Source organism: Numenius arquata, chromosome 5 (genome assembly GCF_964106895.1).
Source record: "Numenius arquata chromosome 5, bNumArq3.hap1.1, whole genome shotgun sequence".
NCBI lineage: Eukaryota > Metazoa > Chordata > Aves > Charadriiformes > Scolopacidae > Numenius > Numenius arquata.
This window is the reverse complement of record NC_133580.1, coordinates 37,109,619-37,132,071: the sequence shown is the minus strand read 5'-3', so window position 1 is coordinate 37,132,071 and position 22,453 is coordinate 37,109,619. Positions and strand designations below refer to the sequence as shown.

General features: G+C 40.1%; 1 protein-coding gene across 1 annotated transcript in view; it reads left to right on the top strand.

The window, feature by feature from the left end:
• Window positions 1–22,453, top strand: part of TNKS (tankyrase) — a 144,857-nt gene that overhangs the window by 20,836 nt on the left and 101,568 nt on the right. The window contains exon 3 of the mRNA XM_074147026.1: window positions 10,983–11,078. Within this exon, the coding sequence (XP_074003127.1) occupies window positions 10,983–11,078 (96 nt within the window). The remainder of the gene's footprint in view (window positions 1–10,982; window positions 11,079–22,453) is intronic.

The window sequence follows — 22,453 nt, the reverse complement described above, 5'->3', positions numbered from 1 at the left end:
CTGAAACATGAGAAGTGCCCTCTGAACATCAGGAAACACTTTTTTTACTGTGAGGGTGACCAGTCACCAGCACAGTAAAGCTGCAGGGTGGCCAGAAGACATGGGTATTCTCAAAACAGCGAGGTTGTTCCAGGACATCTACAGAGGTCCCTTCAACCTCAACCATTCTGTGATTCAGTGTGTTTCTGTGAAAAAGGAGTGTATGGGTATGGCTGCAGACAAATGGGATTGAATAAGAGCTTAGTCTACTGTCTTTTATTGCTTGTTAGCCTCAAAGTTTGTGGTAGGGGTGTTGGGGTTTTTTTGGTGGTGTGTTGTTTTCTTTTTTGGTAACTTTAGAAGCTTCACTTGAGTTCTTAAATTTTGCAGGCTCATTGTGGAAGCCCCAAAGCCTCCTTTACGCTACACGACTTTTGGTGTTGATTGCGTGCTTGCGAGAAGTGTTCTGGAATGACAGAGCCATCTCTTGCACGATGCAAAAAAAAAAAAAAAAAAAAAAACCACAAAAAAAACCAACCCAACAAAAAACTGCAGTGACACCAAGGTTTTGAGGTTGCTCTCTGGAAGACTGCATTCTGCATAACCTGCACAGAACTTCTGTTTTCTCATTGTTAGCTGAAATGGAAAATTTTAACTTGAAAAGTATTCCATCCAAAAAAGGAAACAAGAATATTTACTTCATTAAGCCCAGGCAAGATCAAGGCTTTAATTTGCTGTTCATGTAGGCTGAACAATCTACCAGCTCTTGCTCCTTCTCTGAGGGCAGAGGATATTACCAGCCTGCTGTGCTGCCTACAGCCTCTGGAACTTTCTGCTTGTTCTCTCTCCCTATGCGTATTTAATCACTGGTAGGCAGAACTGGCATACCAGGGAACGATTTTGTAGTGCTTCCTACATACGGAAAACTAATCATAGTTAAGAGGCACCTAGTTATGGGGAAACAGTTGTGGGCAGTCACTGAGGGAGAAGAGAGCCTTTTAAAAAGGTATCTTCTTGCCCTGCTGCAAGAGCTCTGACTGTTGCGATGATGCTTGTAGTTTGGGTTGTCTGGTTCAGATACTTTTCCCCTATCTTACTTTGACTAGATAAATCTGATCTCTGAAACACCTAGTGCAAACTTAATTCTAGAATACATTGAAGTATTTTGTAGTGCATTGGGAAGTGAGATTTATGGTATGTATATATATACCAGGAGTAGGCTGTCTTGCTAAAAGGTTGAAACTTCAGTGAGCAAAGTCTAAAATAACTTCTGGGTCAAACAATGAAAAGACTGAGACAAAAGTATCTTTCTGAAAAACTAGAGCTTGCATGAAAATAGGATAAAGTCCTTTCAAAGTGATGCTCTGTAATATTCTTTTTGTCTAGATGCATCTTCTCCACTCAAACAAGAAAAGTTGGTACTGGGAGACCTTGTTCATGCTACTTCTTTGATTTCTTATTGCTGCCTTGAAGCCTGTTTCTGTGAATTGTTCACCTAAGCTGAAGGAAAGTCTGACCTCTAAGCATTTCCACTTCACGCATTACAGGGCCTCCGCACAATTTGGTAGTTGCATCCTGTTACTGCAGGAACATTCTGCAGTGTATGGATGCGTGAGAACTTGCCTTTCAAAGAGCAGATCTGTGTCAAGAAAGTGAGATGTTTGATATCACTATCCTCTCTCCCTGATGGACCAAATGGTCATTTGAGCCATAAAGCAAGAAGTGCCTCTCCTAGGAGCCATATTCCAAGCTGTCTGCATGTATAGTCTCCTAGCACATATGGATGCCCCCAGCAGTTGCTATTACTGCTTATTTACTGACAGGTAATAGAAACATGCAAGCAGGTGCTATGATTTTTATCTAGATTGTCACATTTGGCCAAAGGACCATTTTTTTTTTACTAGAGGTAGCTTTCTTTTACTTTGAAACAAGCATTTAAGATCATGTGTCCATATAAACTCTAAAGCCGTGTATCTCCAGGAGCTGGCCTGCAGGATTACAATCTTAGGTTTGGGTTGGAAGGGACCTTTAGGGATCACGTAGTCCAACTCCCGTGCTGTGGGCAGGGATAGCTTTCACTAGACCAGGTTGCTCAAAGCCCCATCCAACCTGAGCTTGAACACTTCCAATGATAGGCATCCACAACTTCTCTGGGCAACCTGTTCCAGACTTCCAGAAGTTCAGGTACATGACATCTGTAGCTTTTCCTTTGACTGATGCAATCACTCCGTTGTAGAAGGCTACCAAATTAGTCAGGCATGATTTGCCCTTAATGTCTCTAATTGGCTCGCTGTCTTCTGTGTGTTTTCACATGTCTTCCAGGAAGATCTGTTCCGTGATCTTACTGGGCACAGAGGTGAGGCTGACTGGTTAATAGTTTCCAGTGTGATAGTTTACTCTTTTTAAAAATGGGCTTGGTGTTTCCCTTTGTCCAGTCACTGAGGATTTGTCTGACTGCCATGACTTTTCAAGTACGACTGAGAATGGCTTGGCAACTTCATCAGCCAATTACCTCAAAACCCTGGGATACTTCTTACTGGGTCCTATGGACTTATATATGTTCAGGTTCCTCAGGTGGTCTTGAACTTGATCTTCACTTAAAATGGGAGTGACTTCATTCTGCAGTCCCTGCCTTGAGGTTCAGGGGCTGAGAGATGTGGGAAGAGAGATTACCATTGAAAACTGAGGCAGAAAAAATGAGTACCTCAGCCTTGTCCATATTGGTTGTCGCTAGTTGTCATGTCTTATTTATAAAGGGGAGGTATGTTTTCTTTAATCTTCCTTTTCTAGCCAATGTTCCTGTAGAAGCCCTTCATACTATTTGAATCTTGTGCCAAATTCAGCTCCAACTGTGCCTTAGTTTTCCTGATCCCATCCCTGCATATCTGGGCAGTATCCCTATATTCTTTCTAGGGTATGTGTCCCTTGTTCCATTGCCCGTGCACGTCTGTCTTACGCTTTAGTTTGACCAGGAGGTCCTTTGTTGTTGGCTGCCACCAATCTTGACATCCCTACTTACTTCACCTGTGTTGGCAGGCAACAGGTCCAGTAATGCTTCTCTGGCTGTGCTGTCTGTCACCTGGATTAAGAAATTATCCTTAATCCATTCCGAGAGTGTTCTGGACTGCTTACAGTTTGCTGTGCTGCTTTTCCAGCAGATGTCGGGGTGATTGAAGTTCCCCAGCAGGATCAGAGCCTGCAAGTGTGATGTCTCCTGTAGTTGAAGTAAGAACTCTTCATTAACAAGCTCCCCTTGGTTGAGTGGCCTGTAGTAAACACCAACCATGAGGTTTTCTGTGTTGGCTTGGCCCCTAACTTTTACCAATAAGCTCTCAACTTGTTCAGTGCTGTTTTTCAAAGGCAGCTCTATGGAATCAACCCCTTCTTTTAATTTTTTTTTTTTTAACATAGAGGGCACCCACCTGCTCTTCCTTCCTTGCCTGTCTGTTCTGAGGAGTTTCTAGCCATTGATTGCAGCACAACAGTTATGTGATCCTTCCCACCATATTTTGGTGGTAGTGATTAAGTTGTAGCTTTCTAGCTGCACAGTGGCTTCCAGTCCCTCCTGCTTGCTACCCCTGCTGTGTGCGTTGGTATAGAGGCATTTCAGCTGGGTTGTCAACTGTGTCCCCTTTTCAGAGGAACATGCCCTAATTCCTTTGAGGCATTTCACAGGTGTTTCCCTCTTGGACTGCTGGCGCATTAAGAACCCTGACTTTTCTCTGTTGCTCAAAACTCCATCACTTTCCCCTGCTACTTGTCTGCTGCTTTCTCCTGCTGTTCTCCTGCTCTCAAAACTCTCATTTCTGCCTATGCTGTTGGAGAGCACTGTTCTAATTCCCTTTACAATTTTTTTTTTTTTTTTTTGTTTCAGCATAGTGGACCCTAGTGTTGCTTTTGTAAGCTTCTGTCCATCTACTTCATACTACTGCAGTTGGCATATTTGTCTCTTGCTCTGTCTGGTCCCAACAAAGAACAAAATCAACATGCAGGTTTGTTGGGACTAAAACTGTTGTCTGCAGTAATGGGAAATTGGGATGCCCTGGACAAGGGGAGTAGGGAACGCAAAATGATGGGAAGTGCTTGGAGCCAACATTGATTCACCAGGACTTTGGCTGGTAATGTTAGGTATAGTCTTAATGGGAACAACAAAATGATCCTTTTCAACTGCTGTCACTGATACGTGTCCCTGTACTGTCTTTTCTTGTGCCAACCAGAGCATGTCATGTTGTTGCATGATGAACTGAATTGGGCAAGTGATCCCTCTTCTAATCTGCCTTGTTGCCTGACCAAATGTTTGCAGCCACCCAAAGCAAGGTGGGCAGCATAGGGCTGGGGATGGTGATTCTGCCAGCTTGGTCTAGGTGAAACTGTAGCCTGTGGTAGTGCTGTTTGGCAGCAGAGGGGGACAGATTTATGATTCTTTGCACTCCTTCAATGATTTTTTTATTTTTTTTTTTTTTAATTGGGAGGGAGGTTAAAGGCTGCATGTTCTTCTGCTCTCTGCTTTGAAGTGTTATCTATTCTCATGCTGCTCAGATGTTCCTTATTCCTCTGAAGTTTAGTGTTTGGACCTTCCCTTCTCCCCTTCAAGCTAAGCACTGTTCTGCACAGTCTGTTTGTCGCAGGGGTGTTGAGACTAGCTGGACATAATTTCTCAGCTTCGTGAGGTCCTTTGCCTCAGAAAAAGCAGCTCTCAGCCTGGAAGAGTCTGCTCCAGCCTGCCATCTGAGCAATGAAGCCCTGCATAGAAGCCATGGTAACGCAGGTCTTAGAAGTCTTCAGCAATTAACTGAAGCAGGCACTTTTGTTACTGGAAATCCAGTCTTCTGCAACTCTTCCTTAGTTGTCCTACCTGCACCCATGGGGACTTCTACTATATTTCTCCCTGAAGTCCCCTAGGGTTTAATTGCTCACCCTGCCTTTATTCTTCCTTCTTGTTCTTCTGCATGCTCTTTCGTGTTTGTGTCTGTCTCTTCTACCAAATGCATTTCTTGTCCCTGATCTGCCTGCCGCCTGGTTATCACTTCTTACCAATAAACTACCTGCAGTGCTCCCAGGTATGCCTGGTTATTGCCTCTACCCTACCCTCACTCTGAACTAAATCCTTCAGTGTGCTTAGCCTCTCTGCTCTGTAATCCTCTCTTGATTCAGCTTCGATGGCTTTCACTATACATGGGCAGTCAACAGCACAGGATCTGCTCCTCTCCTTTTTTCCAGCTCCTCTTAGCTGAACTGGCAGTGGCATTTGAGGCCAGGGATGTCACCAGGTCAAGTAGTGATACTCAACCCTTTAGACCTGTGTGCAACCTCTGTAGTGATACTGCCTCTCATGTTTTCACCTTGTAATTCCAATGGCTGGATAATATAGCCTTTTTCTTAATCATGCAGCCAAGACTGGGATTGCTCACAGAGGTGGAAGTTGATCAGTGATACAGTTGTGGCGGTTAATTCTATTAGCTCTATCTCATATATTCAGCTTTACAAAGCTAAGAGTAGGGTGCTATGACTTGAGTTATATGGGATCATTTTGCATAAAGATTTATGTATCTGGTAACTTGCCAGAATTCGATTATTAGATCTGAATCACAGAAGTGTAATTTCTAGGCAAGAAATTCTTGTTCCTATAAGATGAGAAGAGGTTCAAAACCTTAGCGGTTTATGTGTAGAAGTAGTTGGGGGAGAAGATGCATTTAGCATTGCCTGAAAAAAAAAGTTTGGATTCCACCGTGTTCATAGAGTCATGGAATGTTTTGGGTTGGAAGGGACCTTAAAGATCATCTAGTCTCACCATCCCTGCCATGGGCAGAGACACCTTGCACCAGACCAGGTTACTCAAAGCCCCATCCAGCCTGGTCTTGAACACTGCCAGGGATGGGTGTTGTCTAGATGTTTTCAGAACGTAGAGGTAAGTGAGCATGTTATATTTCTTGTCTAGTACAACTTGGAAACATGTCCTGTGTTGGACTGGAACTGAGGTGTATATGTTCCTGGGACCTAAGGTTAGTGAGAGACTGGCCAGCTCTAAAGGTATTGTTTAGAGAGATGGAAGATAGTGTCTATGTTGTGAGTCAAAAGGAGGGCTTTTTCTGAGGCTGTTTTCTTTGTACTTTGATGCTTTGGGAGAAAGTAGATAAAGCTACAGTAGTATGGTTTGGAAAGGACCTTTGGAGGTGACCTTCAGAAGGTGAAGTTGAAAAGGGGGAAGAAAGGCTACACACTAAAGCGGGGGTAGCTGGAAGGGACTGCAAGCACAAAGCAGCGGGACATAGTGATAAAAGAGCTGGTGGGGAGGGAGGAGGCAATGGTAGAGCTGTGAGGAACTGAGGACTCTGGAAATGTAATCAAAAGCAGTAGACAGCTTGAAGTACAGATACTTCTGGAAGGTCTGCCTGTTGTTTTTGCATTTTTCACTCAACAGTCAAAGGTTTGTATATGTCCTTTTTTTGTACTTATGTGCATCTGATTTTAAAACAAATATGAACTTTTCCATCAGCATTCCTGTAAGTATACTCAGGAAGCTTGTGGATTTTGGGCGTAGGCAAACTGTAACAGAAATATTCATGATCTTTGATCATGCCTAATACTGGAACAACCAAATTGATTTTTAATCCCATTGTATTTCTGTCTTTCAATCAAAAATGTTTTCTTTTGGTGCACTTTTAACTGAGGAAGTATGAAGGAGGAAGGGCTGAGTGATGGTTTGCATGTAGACAAACTCCTGTGTTTTTTTTTTTTTTTTTTCTTCGTCTAATCACCCTTGCTTCTCCCTTGTTGCTGAATAGCTATTAGGGAAGATTTTGCCATACTTTGCTGGTGAAAATGTGGAGGCTGAAACTGCCAAAAGTAAAAATGTTTGTTCTTGGTGGGTTTGTAATTTGACAGCCAAATGAGGTTGTTTTGGTTAGCTTCACAGTTCAAAATACCTATGCCAGGAGGCTGTGGGCCAAGTGTTTAATTTTAGGATTCATCCTGCTGTAGCAAGTTGGCAGTAATCTGAAATGATTGGTGGTTGTAGTTCGTGCTCTGTGCAATACCATAACTTTTTTTTTTTTTTGGTGGGAAGAATGTGTAGCCTTTCTTGTCTCTGTACTGATCTGGTATAATAGCAGTGTAATTAAATAAAGCATTTCAGATGGTATGTGAAGATCAGAAACTTTTGTATTGTATCAGTTGCAGTGAGAATAAAAATACAATTCCATACCCAGCACAGTCCATGTTTGCTCTATAGTTAAGTTTAGAGGACTTTGTCCATATACAATATGAAGAGTCAATTAAAAGACTGTCTGTACAATATGGTCTGTAGGAAAGGCAGGGATAGCTGGGTAATGGTATTGCTGGATTATTATGGACTCTGCTTGCAGTACAGAAAAACAATACATGTCAATGTCCCCACTGTCCAGAGGAAATAAACCAGCATATCAAAATATGCTAATTAACAGGGTTCCAGGAGTGAATATGTGCGCACACCATCCTGATGCTTGCTGGTTAACAGCAGTGTCTTGATAGAAACTGTTGCCACGTTTCCTTTTCAGACTATTCAAACCATCCTCTGTGCAGCGTTTGAAATCTAAAATAGCTACAGTTAGCTAGAATGGCTTATTCTGTTGTTTTTCATTATAAAGGGAGTGTTTTTCTCAAACAGATCTATCTTGACGTTTTTACACATCCCTGGTGCATTGAAAAGGAAATTTAGAGAGACACACTGTGTGTAGATCTCAAATACCCTGTGGTTAGAAGAGATTTTGTGTTGGGCTAAAGTGTTAAAGGTTTTGAACAAGCAGGCGAACATTCAATTAGAAGCTACCTGTGGTTTGACAGGTATAAAAGTACAGCTGTGTTACACCGATAGGCTAAACATAAAATGCTGGATTTCTTTTGTTAATTCATGTTGATGACAGCATTGCTCACTTGGATATCTTTTTGGGAGATTATGCTGTTAAAAAAAAACAAAACAAAACAAAAAAAACCACAAAAAAAAAAAAACAAAAAAAAAAAAAACCAAAACGTGGAGAGGATAGAATCAAATAGTCAATAAAGGAAATGTAAGAATGCCTTTGTGACCTGTGTTTACTTCTTTTATTCATCTGCACTCTTAATACAGCCTTTATTTATATGATTGGTTTCTTATCCCAAGATGCTACTGTATTCATTTCCCAGGGTAGATCTGTCTGTAGGACCGAATAAGGGAGGTGTCTGCAGGACCATACCCTTGGCTGTTGGAGAGGCTGGAAGGGTTGTGAGGAGTAGAATGAGCGATTGCAGAGACAAGAAGGATTAGTCATACGGTTACAGCAATTGAGTTCTGACAGGTTCTTTTCCTGAACCTAGTTTGGCCACTTCAAGTGCATGTTCCACAGGGATGGAATTCAATTCGGGTCACTAATTCAAGGTTTTTGCAGGAAACCACCTTAAGCACCGTTAGTGTATTTTTAATGTATTTTCCTAAGTTTTTGGAAAAAAAAACCTAAAAACTGGACACAGAAATTTTATGTTGTAAGCCATGACAGAACCCTTCATGGTTCATTAGCATGACTGAACAGATTAGATGCGCTGCATAATCCTTTGTCATTTTAGTCAGGGGAGGAGCTGAAAGGATACTGTGTTGTCATCTATGTGTGCCAGCAGAAGTAGCAGGGGAGGGCTCTTGGTTGGTTTGCACAGCACTGAAGAATTAGGAGACTTGAAAAATCTGTTCTTCTGTTTTAGCATCGGGCTCAGGCAGTTGCAGATCCCTTTGACATCTCTACATCCGTTACCGCTCATTTTTCAAAGTCGCCTTTCTTGCACCCTAACCTGCCTCATCTTGGCTTTGCATGCTAGTCCAAACCTCCAAACTCTGGTCAAATCCCAGTTGTTCTTCTCTCCTGATCTTTCATCATGGACTTTTTATCTGAGCTATTATCTGTTCTCCCTTGCCACCTGTTCTTGTTCAGTTCTCTCCCCTAGCTCTTTGTCCTGGGCTTTTTGCCATGTGAATCCTTCACTGTTTTTCATCCAGTCTGTGCCTTTTCATCATTTTGTACTGCCTGCCTCCTCTTGATAGAGGCTTAGCTGCTGGTTCCCTCTTTTAGTGTCCTGCTCTTGCCCTGATGCCTTTTGGGACAAATGGCTTCCCTCTCCTCTGGAGTATAAATTAACTAGCAGGGTCCAAGAGAACAGAGTCAGGACATACTGAATGTCTCTCCTTGCTTACTTTCTGTACTGCCTACTATGTTTAAAAAAAATCTGCAAAAAGTCCTGTTCACCACCTCCTGCTGGAGTGTGCTCAACTGGCTTGTGAGGCTGGCTCAGAATAAAACATACCCATGAGTAAGATCTCTAAGGGGGTGGGTAGCGAGGGACAGATGGCATCTTCAAAACCGTAGGTGCTACATCTTAACAAGCTTTGGTGAGCACGTGCTAGCTGAATTATTTTTTTTCCATTTTGGTATCTTCATCTTGATATAGGGGAAAAAAACAAACATCACCAAACAAAAAACCTCCTAGGAAAAGCCTGATCTGCCTACTCGCATCTTTTTTCAAAAACATGGGCCAATTGCAGCTTCTTGGCAAAAGCATAAAATAAGTCACTTGATCAAAGCACCAAACTTCTGCAAACATTCAGCTTAGGGCAAGCTGATAGCATAACATCCTGTAAGCTGAAATATATGAAATTTGGCAACGTTAAAAGCATTTAAAGTCAGGATTGTAAAAGAAAAGAGGTTTGAATAAAAACAATTACTACCTGTTAAAATTTTAATTTAGAAAAAAGTTTATTTCTGAAAAGCCTTTTGCTGATTTAAGTGATATGTGTAATATAATATTGGTAATTACTTTTCTTCTGGATTGGGTTATGTTTTTTCCTGGGGAATCCTATCTATGAAGTGATTTTGCACCCTTAGCTACAAAAAGTGTTTGCAAGTATTTCTTCGTCTTGGCTTGTTCAGTCCAACTGTATCTCAACAGCCATATTTACATGAGCATCCATAAATGTCTGCTGCTTTTTATTACTTGTTTGTTTGAGTATCTGCACCTCTGTATACTGTCCTGTTATTCACGCTTGTGCAAAGTAATTGTGTAACTGTTGCTCTGTAATATGTTGTACTTGTTTTGTACAACACTTGGGGAAATGGGCAATTGGGGTCCTTTTTGTCAGACCTCTAATGTTTCTGTGGACTTCATTTTTCAATTCAGCAGAAAATGCCTTGATCTTGAGAAGGGGATGGTCTGAATTGCATTTTTATGTTGTTTCTGATTAAAAGAGTTTATAGGTGAAATGGTGTTTTCTTTTTTTTTTTTTTATGAGCTCATCTAGATTACAATTTACTGTATCAGTGCTTTCCTAGCCATATGGTTGCATATTGCATCTGAGTATTTTTATGTACTTGAATTTTTATGTGTTAAAAGGCTTAGTAGGGAAAAGAAATAGCAGTGAGAATAATAGTCCAGACTACAGGGTACTAGGTCACACATTTTAACCTATTTGTTAGACTTCTTGAAAGCGAGCCGGTATGCTGTGCTTGAGATCTTGTGCGCAAGTGAGCAGCCACGGAAAGGCAGGAGTATTGCTGATTTACAGAGGCGGGGTGACTTGGGATGTTCGGCAGGAAAAGGAACAGGAGTGGTAACAAGCAGCAGTAGTGGTAGTAACGGCAGGAGCAGGTTCCACAGCAGATTTCCCAGTATGAGTCAGTGAATGCACGGCTTCCCAGCTAGCTGTCAGGAGGAGCCCAAAACCGAGTCTTGCAAGAGATTCAGGGTTCATGTTTATCATGCGAGGTCATGTGATCTTACTATATCTTTAACTTGCCAACTTAGCCTGACTCCGGAGAAGATCCTTTGCTGCAGTGCTTAACAAAAAAAAAAGGGGGGGGAGGGGGGGGAAGGAAAAAAACCCAGAAGGAAAAATAAAGAAAATTGTGCAATGTGTGTTTATGCCTACATGATGCCGAGGAGACACTTAACAGTAAATAATCTGTGTATCCCTGAGGTGAGATACTGTTTCTGCTTTCCCTGCACAGTGCTGCTGCAGCACGGAGCTGATCCAAACATTCGGAACACCGATGGGAAATCTGCGCTGGATCTGGCAGACCCTTCAGCAAAAGCTGTACTCACGGGTAAGATGCATACATCTCTCGGCAGCATTACCTGTAGTTCGTTTTGTGTGTATAAGTTCAGTATCATAAAAGCCTTCTGCCTTTTTGAATTTTCTGTTGTGTAAGAACATTTAAAAACTGTCTTTTACCACATTTTATATTGATGTAACTGTCATTAATCTGCTGTGCTGCTATAAGTTTGCTTATTCTACTTACGCTAATGCTGTAACTTTCTGTTATAACATTTATTATTCACTGTTTCTATGTTTTTTTCTTTGTAATTGCTACCCGATGTACAGATTGAATAGGAGCCCCCAATCCCTGCAAAAAAAGAGGAAAAAAAAAAAAAATCAGGTCAACTGTTTTAAGACCTTCACTGTTGAGCGAGCAAGGACGTTTGTATAACTATAAAAGTACCTGTGATCTGAAAGGCAACCTGATACCAATTGCAGAGATCAATAGTTACATTATATTTTGCTGCAGATTCACATGCTACCCGTTCCTTCTCTTCCTCATTACTCATTTTAGGTAGAACTCTTACCTACCAATTTTTTTCCTTTTTAGGGGCTATTAGCTGCCAAACAATGTTTCATGAAAATATTCTACAGATACAACTTTGTTTTTACACAGCTTTGGGTTTTTTCTAAATTAAGTGTTGTAGCATACCAGTAAGCATAAAAAGTATAGTATAGTAGCCTGTCAAATCAGTATCAAGAAATACATGGTCCTCTGTGCTGATTTTGACATCTAGGAACTAATGTTTAGAACAAAGTAATCTTGGATTTTAAAATATATACAAATAGATTTATAGAAAGGGATTCAGCAGCTGAGCTTCATTTGAAGAAATAGCTATTTTTCTTCTTTCGCCTTTATTTCCCCTATTCTCTCTCTCTCTCTTTATTGACAGCTTAATTTATAGGTTTTGTGCTATGCAACACCTGTATTATTTCTTCAGATTATGTTCAGAGCACACCAGCTCCCTTCACTTTGTCAGGAACATTTCCTCATCTTCTTTTTCTGGTGCGCTGACTGCTATACATAATTATCTACAGCTCTGCAGTGATTTGAGAGTGCCTTTGGAACAATGCACTTTAAATACATATGATTTAGTTTAATTACTCAGTGTCAAATTTAAACACGTTCCTACAGTGTTAACACTAATGTTAGCTGTGCTAAGCAGGTTAATCTGACTTTTGGCTGTTAATGGGTACAGTTGCTGAGGATGGAAAGGGCACCAGGGAGTCAAGGCATCTCAAAGGTGTTAATGGATATTAGGCATTTAGTTGCAGGGAACTTGGTATACGTACATGTTGGGGGTTCCAGGCTCTGAGCTGCTCTTTGGGCTACGCTCAAAGATCAACTTCAGAGGATAGTAAAAGACTTAGGGAGGTCTGTGATGGTGACTTTGCATTTGCTACACTGAGTTCTCTGTGCAGTAGATCACCACATTGTGCTTTAGGCAATGGAGAGAGCAGTGTGTCATAGCAAACAAGTGGAGATGGGCTAGAAGCAGCCTTGAGTGTCCTGTCGAGTGCAGCAGGAGCCCTGTGTCCCTGGCCTCAACCCTATTGCTTCACACACCAGCATCCAGTGACTGCAAGCTGCTGCAACCAGTGGATGTTACCAGGTTGTGCATATAAACACACTGCACAGAGCCGCTTCTGCTGCCATTTAGGTGTTTTGTTCATAAAAAGACATAATTTTTGTATGTGCTTATTCTTCCTAGCAAGAAAATCAGCTTTTGGTTTTATCAGCTTTGTCCTCAAGGTGGCTCTTGGCTACGCTGGGCTCTGTGCTGTGCACCTGAGCTCCAAGCTGTGTAAACAGGGTTTGATTCAGGCTTAAGCTGCTGTTATGAGTCACAATAACTGAAAAAGATGACACTGGATGCAGCTTAAATGGAAGCTTTCTATTAAGAGCTTAATTTTTCTGGATGCTGCCCTGCTTTCTAGTATCTCTGTTAGGCTGCTACTTTCTCATGCGTTTTCCATATGTTGCTACCTTCAGATCTTGCTTCATCCCTCTGGAAGAACGGGGCTTTAGGGATTTCTTAGAATCTATCTGGCTTGGGATAATCTTTAGCTACAGCAATGCTTTTCAATTAGGTGCATCGGGACTTAAAGGTATTAACTGGATTAAGGTTGAGTAGGATGTATTAACTTAATTTACAGTATTTAATGTTGAATGCTGGGATTTTAGCTATGTTCATATTTAGAGCTTTTAAAAGTGGAGTGATTATGAAAGCACAATTGGTAATTGTTACTTTATTTCCATCTGTAAACAGAATGCTCATCAAGGCTGTTCTCATGATGTTATTTTGGACTCCTTTTTCTGTCAGTGTCTATGACAATAATAGACTTTTCCACATTGCTGCTGTATTGATTGTTGGAGAACAAGGTTCCTCTTACTACTTTTTTTTTGACCAAATATTTGCATAAGTTCATGCATTGATGTTAATCGCTTTACAAATGAACTGTGATTATAGTCTCTCTTTGACCTCCAACTTAGCAAAAGTGAACAGAAAACTTGTTGGTAATTGATTAAATCTTTTCAATTTGACAAAGAATTCTGTATGTGTTTTTAAAAAACGGTGTTCCTGCTGTGTAGAAGGCATTTCTGGTGTTCTGGCAGCAAATGCTGAATCCACAATGATTTGTTCTTTTCTGTCTCCCAGCCTAGAATAAAGTACAGTATCTCTTTCTCCTGAATTACAGTGAGGAAATATAACGCAGTAGTTTCTGGGATGACTTCCAGCCATTTTCTTGCAACGTTCTCTTAAAAAAAAAAAATGTTTTATAAAGGATACATAATGCAAATGAAAGGCTGATATTTTGATGGAAATGGACCTCGAAAATTCTTTGTAGATTAACGTGAATTTTATAGACATTAAACACCAAATTCCAGCTTCTTAAAAAAAGAAAAAAAAAAAGGAAAAAGGGGGGAAAAAAGGTTATATAATTGGGGAGTCTGCTATTTACTACGTAAAAAGAAAAATAATCTCTTTTCCCCTTCTGCAGGATAAGCAGCATTTCTGTGAGCCAACCACTTAATGATTGAGACTTAGAGGATGAATATTTTTTTTTTCTTCCTTAGAATCCCTTAACATTCCTGAATCAGGTTGTTGGAAGTGGAGTGTAACCACCTTTTTCTCTAGGTTGAAGTGGTAGTACAGACTCCAAAAACATATTGCATGTAAACAACAGAGCTGTTACGCACATCAGATTAATATCCTAGTTAATTTTATTTTAGTTTAATTGCCTTTGGGGTGTGTAGTTTCTGAGATGGGGGCTCATCTTCATTGCCGTACATAGCGCTGTGGGACTCCCATCCAGAACAGGGCCTTTGGGAGCTTTTGCACTACAAGTCATATTAGTCTTCATTATTCTCTTGTGCTGCTTATTGCCTCTTTAAACATTAATATACTTTTATATCTTTCCTGTACAGTATATGAAGAGCCAACAATGTTGTTAATGATTTATGTGAATGATTTGTTTTCATTTTTTGTACAGTGACGCTTTTTTGCCACTTCCCCATATTATCTGCCATTTGGAATGCTTTCTCTGTGTGAATGGTTGTTCTTTGTACTTGAGCGGTTTCCAAAGCTGTTAGCAGGAGCTGAAGGCACTTTGGTTGGATAGTATGTTCTTGACTACTCCATGCCACTGTTTTGTAATGTTGGTTTTGGTTCGTTTCAAGGATTACTCCCTTGAAACAGGTCAAAACGAAAAAAGTTTGGAAACTGCTGCGTCTTCAGATTAAAGGAAGATTTCTTGGGTACAAAATAATGTCTTGTCTGTTAATAGAATAAATTTTCAAAGTTAAACAAGACTCTGATCTTCCTACTTACTATGGAAATAATGTCTTTTACAAATAAAGCGCGTAGGTCCTATTGAGCGTTTCTCACTTCTGATTTTTGGATGTGAAGGACAGCTTGATGAGTGAAAGTACAGCTGGGCTAAGGTTACCAGAAGTGTTAATGAGGATTCATGTTTTCATCTATTTGTCATGTCAACTTTTTAATTTAAGTAGGGAGCGTAGTCCCATTTATTGAAATATATTTGCACAATTTTTTTTAAAGTGAACTGCCATCTAGGCATAATTTGCCTGCAAGGAAGGGAAAAATCTGTTATTTCACTACAAAAAGTTTACTGAACTTTAGAGAATGGAAAATGGGTCCCAGGTACAATTCATCCATTTTAAAATTAGCAGGAAGAGAAGAAACAACTTTAGTTTGGGTTAGTTCTAGTCTCACTGTGGCACCTTTACAACTTGACCACCTCAAATCCTTCTGGGTTGGTGGTGATTACTTTCAGGTACTCTTAGGATTTTGAAGGCATTCTGTTCATTTTGGGAGATACCCACCTCCTCCCGCTTTCCTCTTATTGATCTAATTCTTACACAGTGTACTCTGAAATCAGATTATTTGCACAAGGTGTAACTTCTGTCTTTAAGAAACAGTATAATAAATGTTAGTGCAAAAGGAGCCTTTTAAGGGTAAGGAGGGCAGATGCTGCTAGGATGGTTGGGGCTATCCTTTTATCTGACTCATTATCCTTTTTGAGGGTGACACCGGGCTCTGCTGCCTTAGAGAAAAGCAGAAGCCCAGCAATTAAGTAATATCCTTGCCCTGCAGAAAATTTTCACTTTATTTGATATAGGCTGTTGGCATACATCTTGAAGCAAGAGGTCTGAAAGACCTTTTCCAGCACTCATTTGTGCTTTGAATGTATGTTTTTGTGGTTGTTGTTTGTTTAGCATTCAGGTAGGAATCTTATAGTTGCTCTTACAATCTTTGGAAAGATGCGGGCAAAATGTACTTGCGGCAGAGACCTAACGTAAAGCCTGCCATTTAGATGGCTCTCATCTAGAAGGTCTGACTAGATGGTTATATAAATCTTCTCTTGTTTTTAGAGAGTATCATAATTGTGACTACTTTGTTATATTTGTAAATGTATAATTCATAACACTCATCTAGTGTATGGTCTGGTTCCCACTTTCCTCTTTGAAGGAAGTGCAAAGGTTACTTGGCAGGCCAGGAGTGAAATGCCTTCCTTTCTCAGTTCTGGCATGGTCACATTTCTGTTTCATTTCACGTTTCCTTGTTTTCACATCGACAGGAAAGAGGAAGAAACAGTACTGTCTTTGTTCTAGATGCCATGCCATGCCTCATGTGTGTTTCTGTTATGTTTCTTCTTCAAGAAGAGCAGTCCTTGTTCTTTAGACTGTCTACGTACAAAGTTTCACTTCAGTAAAAATGAAGTTGCAGTTTGGTGATACTGCCTGTACCACCCATTCTCTTTCCACTTTCCAGCACTGCATTATTATTTCAAGATAGCATATCTTGATTTGAGCACTGTGCTCTGGTATAACGTCCAGTTGACTTCTGTAGTGATGATTTAATAGCTTTCATGACATTTTTTATTCCAGGTTTTATTCAGACTAAGCTTGTTTTTTATTACCTCTCTGATTGCAGAAGAGCTAAATGTTTTATGGGAGGCTGTAAAGGAATTCCAAATTCTTAAATTTGTGGCTTAGATTGCAGTAGAATTCCAGATGATTTATATTATGCATGCAGTGTTTGTTGTTTTAATTTGTCAGTATTACTTTAGTCTACCCATTTTATTGCCCATTCCCTCAGTTTGTCTTGGATCCTTCTAATTTCTTCAGCTTTCTCTGGTAATTGAATAATTAAAATGTTTCCTTCAATGTGCTAGATTATTTAACACAAGTTCCAGTGTGTTTTGTCGTACCGGAAACAAGTTACTCCTGTTTTTAAGTATCTGATCCTTGGAAGTACTTCGGTTCTGATGCCATGACTACATAACTTCTTTAATCTCTTACTGAAATGACTTGTGCAAGGCTTTATGTGAGCTGATATGTATGTTCTGCTGCCTAAATTTTCCATTTCCATGTCTTAATGCTCTGGATGCTCTTGTTTCAGAGGGCCTAGTTTTAGGATAATGAGAGTTTCTCCTCTCTTTCCCCCACTCCCTATTTTAGAGATGAGTGCTATCATCCTCATCTTTTGTTTAAACTTAGTTGTGTGTCTTGAAGCTTCTTTGGAATGTGGCTTTCTGGCTAGATCAGACAACTTTTCCTTCTTATTCGTATCCTCTATTTAGGCAAGGAGTTAAAAGTCTATAGTCTGTTCCGTAGGTGGTCAAACAAAAAGGGGCACTGTGCGATTCCGGATTGGTGCTCTTATGAAAAGCGTGGTATGGATATACACCATCCCCTCTGCCAGACTTTTTCACTCTCTTGGCTTTCCTTTCTACCATGATATCCATTTAGGAATATTTAGTAAGAGTTCTTTGAATGGAATAAAACTCTTAACTTTCAAAGGAACAAATTACTCTTTTAAAGCTTTCACAAAGCACCCAAGTGCAGTCTTTCAGCTCTGTTTCTCAGCTCTGCTATTGTATAGAGTTTTTGATGCTTTGAAAGCTTTCAGAAACGCAATGTACACAAATTTATTTAGCCTGTACTACACACTGATATTTAACAACACCAAACTCAAAAGAAGCTTTTCTCCCTAAGATTTGTTGTTATTCAAATGGACAGAATAACAGATGAGATCTCTAAACCTTGTGAGTAAAGAGCCCAAAATGTATTTTCCATGCTGCCGGAGGAAAAATAATTGCAGAAACATGTAAGAAGTGTTTATATTTCCGTAGTGCATCAGAGCACTCACTATCTTTTTGCTTCTTTGTCTTGAGCACTGACCAATCTTATACTTCATGGAATTTTTTCTTCTTCATCTGTAAATGTTGATTAGATAGTTTTGTTTGTTGTTAAATTTAGGATTTGTTTGTTGATGTTTTTTTTGCTTAGTCTGTGTTGTACATTTCTGGTTATTAATACCAATTTCTGTCATTCCTGAGACCAAATACTACTTTGACCTCTTCTACATTTTTCCATTGCCCATGGATAACTTTTCTGGATTCTTGTATCACAATGGCCTTTTCACGCCCTGTACTGCATGCGATAGTAAGCCAGGGTGAAGTGGTAAGAAATGAATGGAGAATGTTATATGACGAACTTCTCATTTGTTTGGTTTGTAAGTAGGATAGCCATGTTAGATAGTTGTAACTATTTTAATGCAGTTTTTATGTATTATCTTTGATTCTATTGTGTAATCTCATCCGTAAGCAAGCATGGAACTTTCTGGAAAATAAACTTTAGCTAGCTGGGTAATTCCTGAAAACAAAAGTTCCCATTGCTTTTATCTCTCGTACTGTAACTTCAAGAGCGGTCTTTCATACTTAGACTCTTTTCTTCTGAAAGTGAAGCCATGTTTAAATTTTGAAAGCAATGAGCCACTCTCAACTATGAAATCTGTGGATTCTGTGAATGTGTAGACAAAACATTTAAGACTATTTTTTCCAGGCTGAACAGATGAATCTGAAAGAATGTTAATGTTGTGTAAGGAAAATACTGACTAGGAAATGGGAGAGGCAGACAATGTGAATTTTACCCTTTTATGCACATATTAGGACACAGACTCTGCTTACGAGGCTGCTTACTGTACCCCACTGCCTCATTCAGCAGGATGGGTGGCTGTGTGCTGGGGAGGAATCGAGGAATCGGGACTGCACAGTGAAGGACAACGTTGTCCATATGGGTCCTGCTTTGTTTGCTGCAAAAGTTGAAAGCAAGAGTGAATGGTGCAAGACAAGAAAAAAGGGTTGCGTGTATGGTTAAGGCAGCTAAATATTCCCTTTGGAAAGAGAATTTTCTTCTTAATTCTGACCAGTATTTCCATATGGTCTTGGAGTGTCATTCTAACATACTGAAGAACAGTGGGTTTTTGCTGTTCTACTTCATCTCTGGTAGCAATTGAGTAAAGATTCATTGCATCCTGCTATAAAGCATGCAGGTTTTGAAGCGGCTCATGTTACTTCACTGCCTCCCAGACAAGGAAGCACTGCTAGAAAAGACAGTGTGTGGTAGAAGTAATAGGCTATTTTCTTCATTCTTTATAAAGGTGTTGATACCAGCTCATTCAGCTGTTTCTCACAGTAGTCTTATCTGCTCTGTCTAATGCTATCCAACTTCTGGTCCCAGTTCCAGGACCCAGGCTTGTCCTTCTTAAGCCTTTTATTTTGGTCTCCGCACCCTGCCAGCATTCACATGGATACATGTGTGCACCCCTTACTTGAGATCTCCGTCCTTTACTCTGTCTCTGACTAGGCCTGTAGGTTTGGGTTTTTTTTTTTTTCCGTTGTCTTCTAAATTCATCATCCAGAACCCATGATTATGGGTGAAGAATTGAATGGATGGATTATGGATGAAGATAATGTTATCTTCAGCTTCTCTGTCCAGCTAGCTTCCTGAATCTACATCTCATTCTTCTTATCTTCCCTGCACCTACATGTTCTCAGGCAGTTTCTGATATGACTTCCATTCTCCTTTTCTTGAGCTAGCAAAATAACTCCTTTGAGAGTGTTAAATAAATGCCCAGATCTCAAAAGAATTTCAGTACCGTAGAGAGGTTGTGTTATGTTTCAGGTTGTTAATTGTAGCTTTCTAACATCTCTAACATAGCTTTTCTAGTGCCCTCTTTTATGCTAGTTGCTTTTTTTTTTTTTACTTTATTTCCGCAGGAGCTGTTTTTGAGTTTGAAGGAGAATGCAAACTTTGGAATTATTTTATTTTAAACAATGTTTCTTTTAAAATAACTAACCTAGCCAGGTGCATGTGGCTTGAAAGGTCGTACTGGAATCTCAGTAAGAAGCATGGTTCTGATGTCCTGCTTGCAAGCCCTTACTCAGATACGGTCTTCTAATAAGAAGCTTTGTCAAACTTGAAAGTATGCGTTTGAGGAAGATCTATGTGTTATACCAAATTTAATAATATTGCTAAAAGTAAATCCAGAAATTGATCTGATCGGTAGGGATATGTCAGTCTAGGGGAAGGTTTCTTCCAGCTCTTTCAAATTGAAAAAGAGTTGAAAGTAGGTCTTTCTGAAAGCTCTTGGTTCGGTCACATTGCTACCGAGCACTGCGGCTGTGTCGGGCACTCTTTCTGTACAGAGCTGCTGCACCAGTTCTGTTGTGGTGGGAGTGGGCTTGTTCTTGCCAGCTGAGAAGTGCTCCTGCCTTGCTGAGTGCCAGCCACGGGGCACATCCCGAGTTCTCTATGGTGCAAGGCACTTGGCTGGGTCAGAACCATTTTCTTCCCTTTAATTTTACTACACACAGGCTAGATGTGATTTAACTTCAAGGATAAGACTTTAAAAAGTAGTTAATACTCAGGGACTTGGGTTCCCGAGTTACATTTTGTTAATTTAAATGAACAAGTGTTTTTAGGGCAATGTTTAGAAAGGAGAAATAAAATTACTTTTTGCTTCCACTGTTTCCTTATGAGGCATTAAGTGTCTAAAATAATTTTTGTACAAATGTACTTAGAAATACCTTCACCTGTTGCTTGTGTAACTTTTACTTCTTTGAAAACCCTTGTGATAGTCCTCAAGTCCCTGTGGCTTCATTAACCTAGGATTTAAGATTGTGATTGCTTTCACTTAGAAGGAAATCCATTTTTAACAGTACGTTTGAAAATTCTTCTTAGATCAGACAATTTATACTTAAAATTGTGACAGTCCTTTGTGGGTTTATTTGCAGCTCTTTGAAACTTCCATGCTTCAGGTTTTGTCTTGCCCTTTGCTGATGGTGCCACTCTTGTAGCAGGGTTTGAAGCGCAGCATGTGTGTTTGCCTGGGATATCCCATTTCACCTTGGGATGCTCCATCATAAACTGAACAGGGTTGTGCGCTGGACTCTGCTGCTGCTTTTGCTGCTTCCACCAGTTCTTATGTGCTTTCCCATTTATGCAGTAAATAAAACAGGTGTCCTACAGTTATGATTTCGTTTGTTGTGCCTGCCTTCCTTATTTGTATGCTGAATATTGGCCATCGTTTTGCAGAGACCGAATCAGGGGTTCTGCAAGAGGGAGTGTGTGGTATTATCATAGCAGAATGCACATATATGCAAGTTGCACGGGAAGTCAACCGGATATTGGAGAGGAATGTGTTTTAATATAAATAGTCTGCCTTAGCGTCTCCTTTTTCAGTCTTTGCCCAGTATTCTCCTTTACTCCTGTCCCTCATTTGCCTAGGTGTCTTCTCATTTTTCCCATGTCTAATCCAGGCTGCAGCCTTCGGCAACCTACAGTTTAGACAGATGCGCTTGGATTTTTCAGATTGGCCATACTAGATGTTTCTTCTGACTTTGGATGATGTTCTGAAATGTCTAGATGTTAACATTTCTTCTCAGAAGAGGTTCTATATTTTGTTCAAACATACAGAGCATTATATATGAGTTTTGTGGACAGCACAAACACTGTCTTGTAGATGTGGTGCAGTTCTTTTAGTATCATTAAAAAAATTACACTGAGATATGCAGGAATTTCAGCCTGGAGGATTCAAAGTTGGCAGAATGACAATGGAAACTAGTCTTTAAATCATAATTGTTGTAACCTTTAGTTTCCTAGCAGCTATCAGAATAGCTACCAGCTCTGTCTACAATTAGTATGTTGAAAAGAGTTATATTTCTTGGATGCAGCTTGTTTTGCTTCCATGTGCTTCTGAACTTAGGCCACCTACCTTGAAGTCTTCTGAAATCAATTTCAGGGCGTTGGGGACTTTTATAATTGTAGAAATATATAATGGAAATAGAAGTGACCGGACCTATTTGATGAATTGATCTGATACAGCAGGCTCAGATGCAGTTTATATTTCATGTGGCCACGGGTTAATTATTTGTTGTGCCGTACAAAACTTTTTATAGGGGTGAATGAGGAGATGCAAGAAGCTTATACTTGGTATCAGGTAACTTACACCATTACTTCGACTGGCTCGTATGGACAGGTCAAGCGCCAGAGGTCTGATGGGGCTCATCTTCATTGCCCTCACACCAGTCTGGTACCTAGACCCTGAGACCATCCACCCCACTTCTTCTGTTGAAGGGGCAGTAAAGTGAGGAGAGAAGGGAGCGGGAGGAAGGTAACTTAAAGCAAATACCTGTAACCTTCTTTATTGGACAGGTTGCAAATAATAGTTTGAGTCTGTAAGAAACTCAATTTTCTTCCTAGAAGTATTCCAGGTGTCCTTCTACAGTTGAATATAGCACCATTTGGAGTCTGAATGTGGAAGCTTGGTGCATCTCTACTTATAACGAGTACACTGCATTAAGATTGAAATAGAACTGCATTGCTTCTGTTGTATTTTACGTATACTTTTTAATTCTGGAGAAAGTTTGTTTCATACTGGGCTTGGAGTGTGCAGGGAGCATTTTAATTTAAATTCTCATTTATATTATCAACAAAAATGAGGCAATTCTCATGTGTTATGTAACAACAGTATCATATTTATGTAGTTACTGTCAGAAGTGTTATTTTCT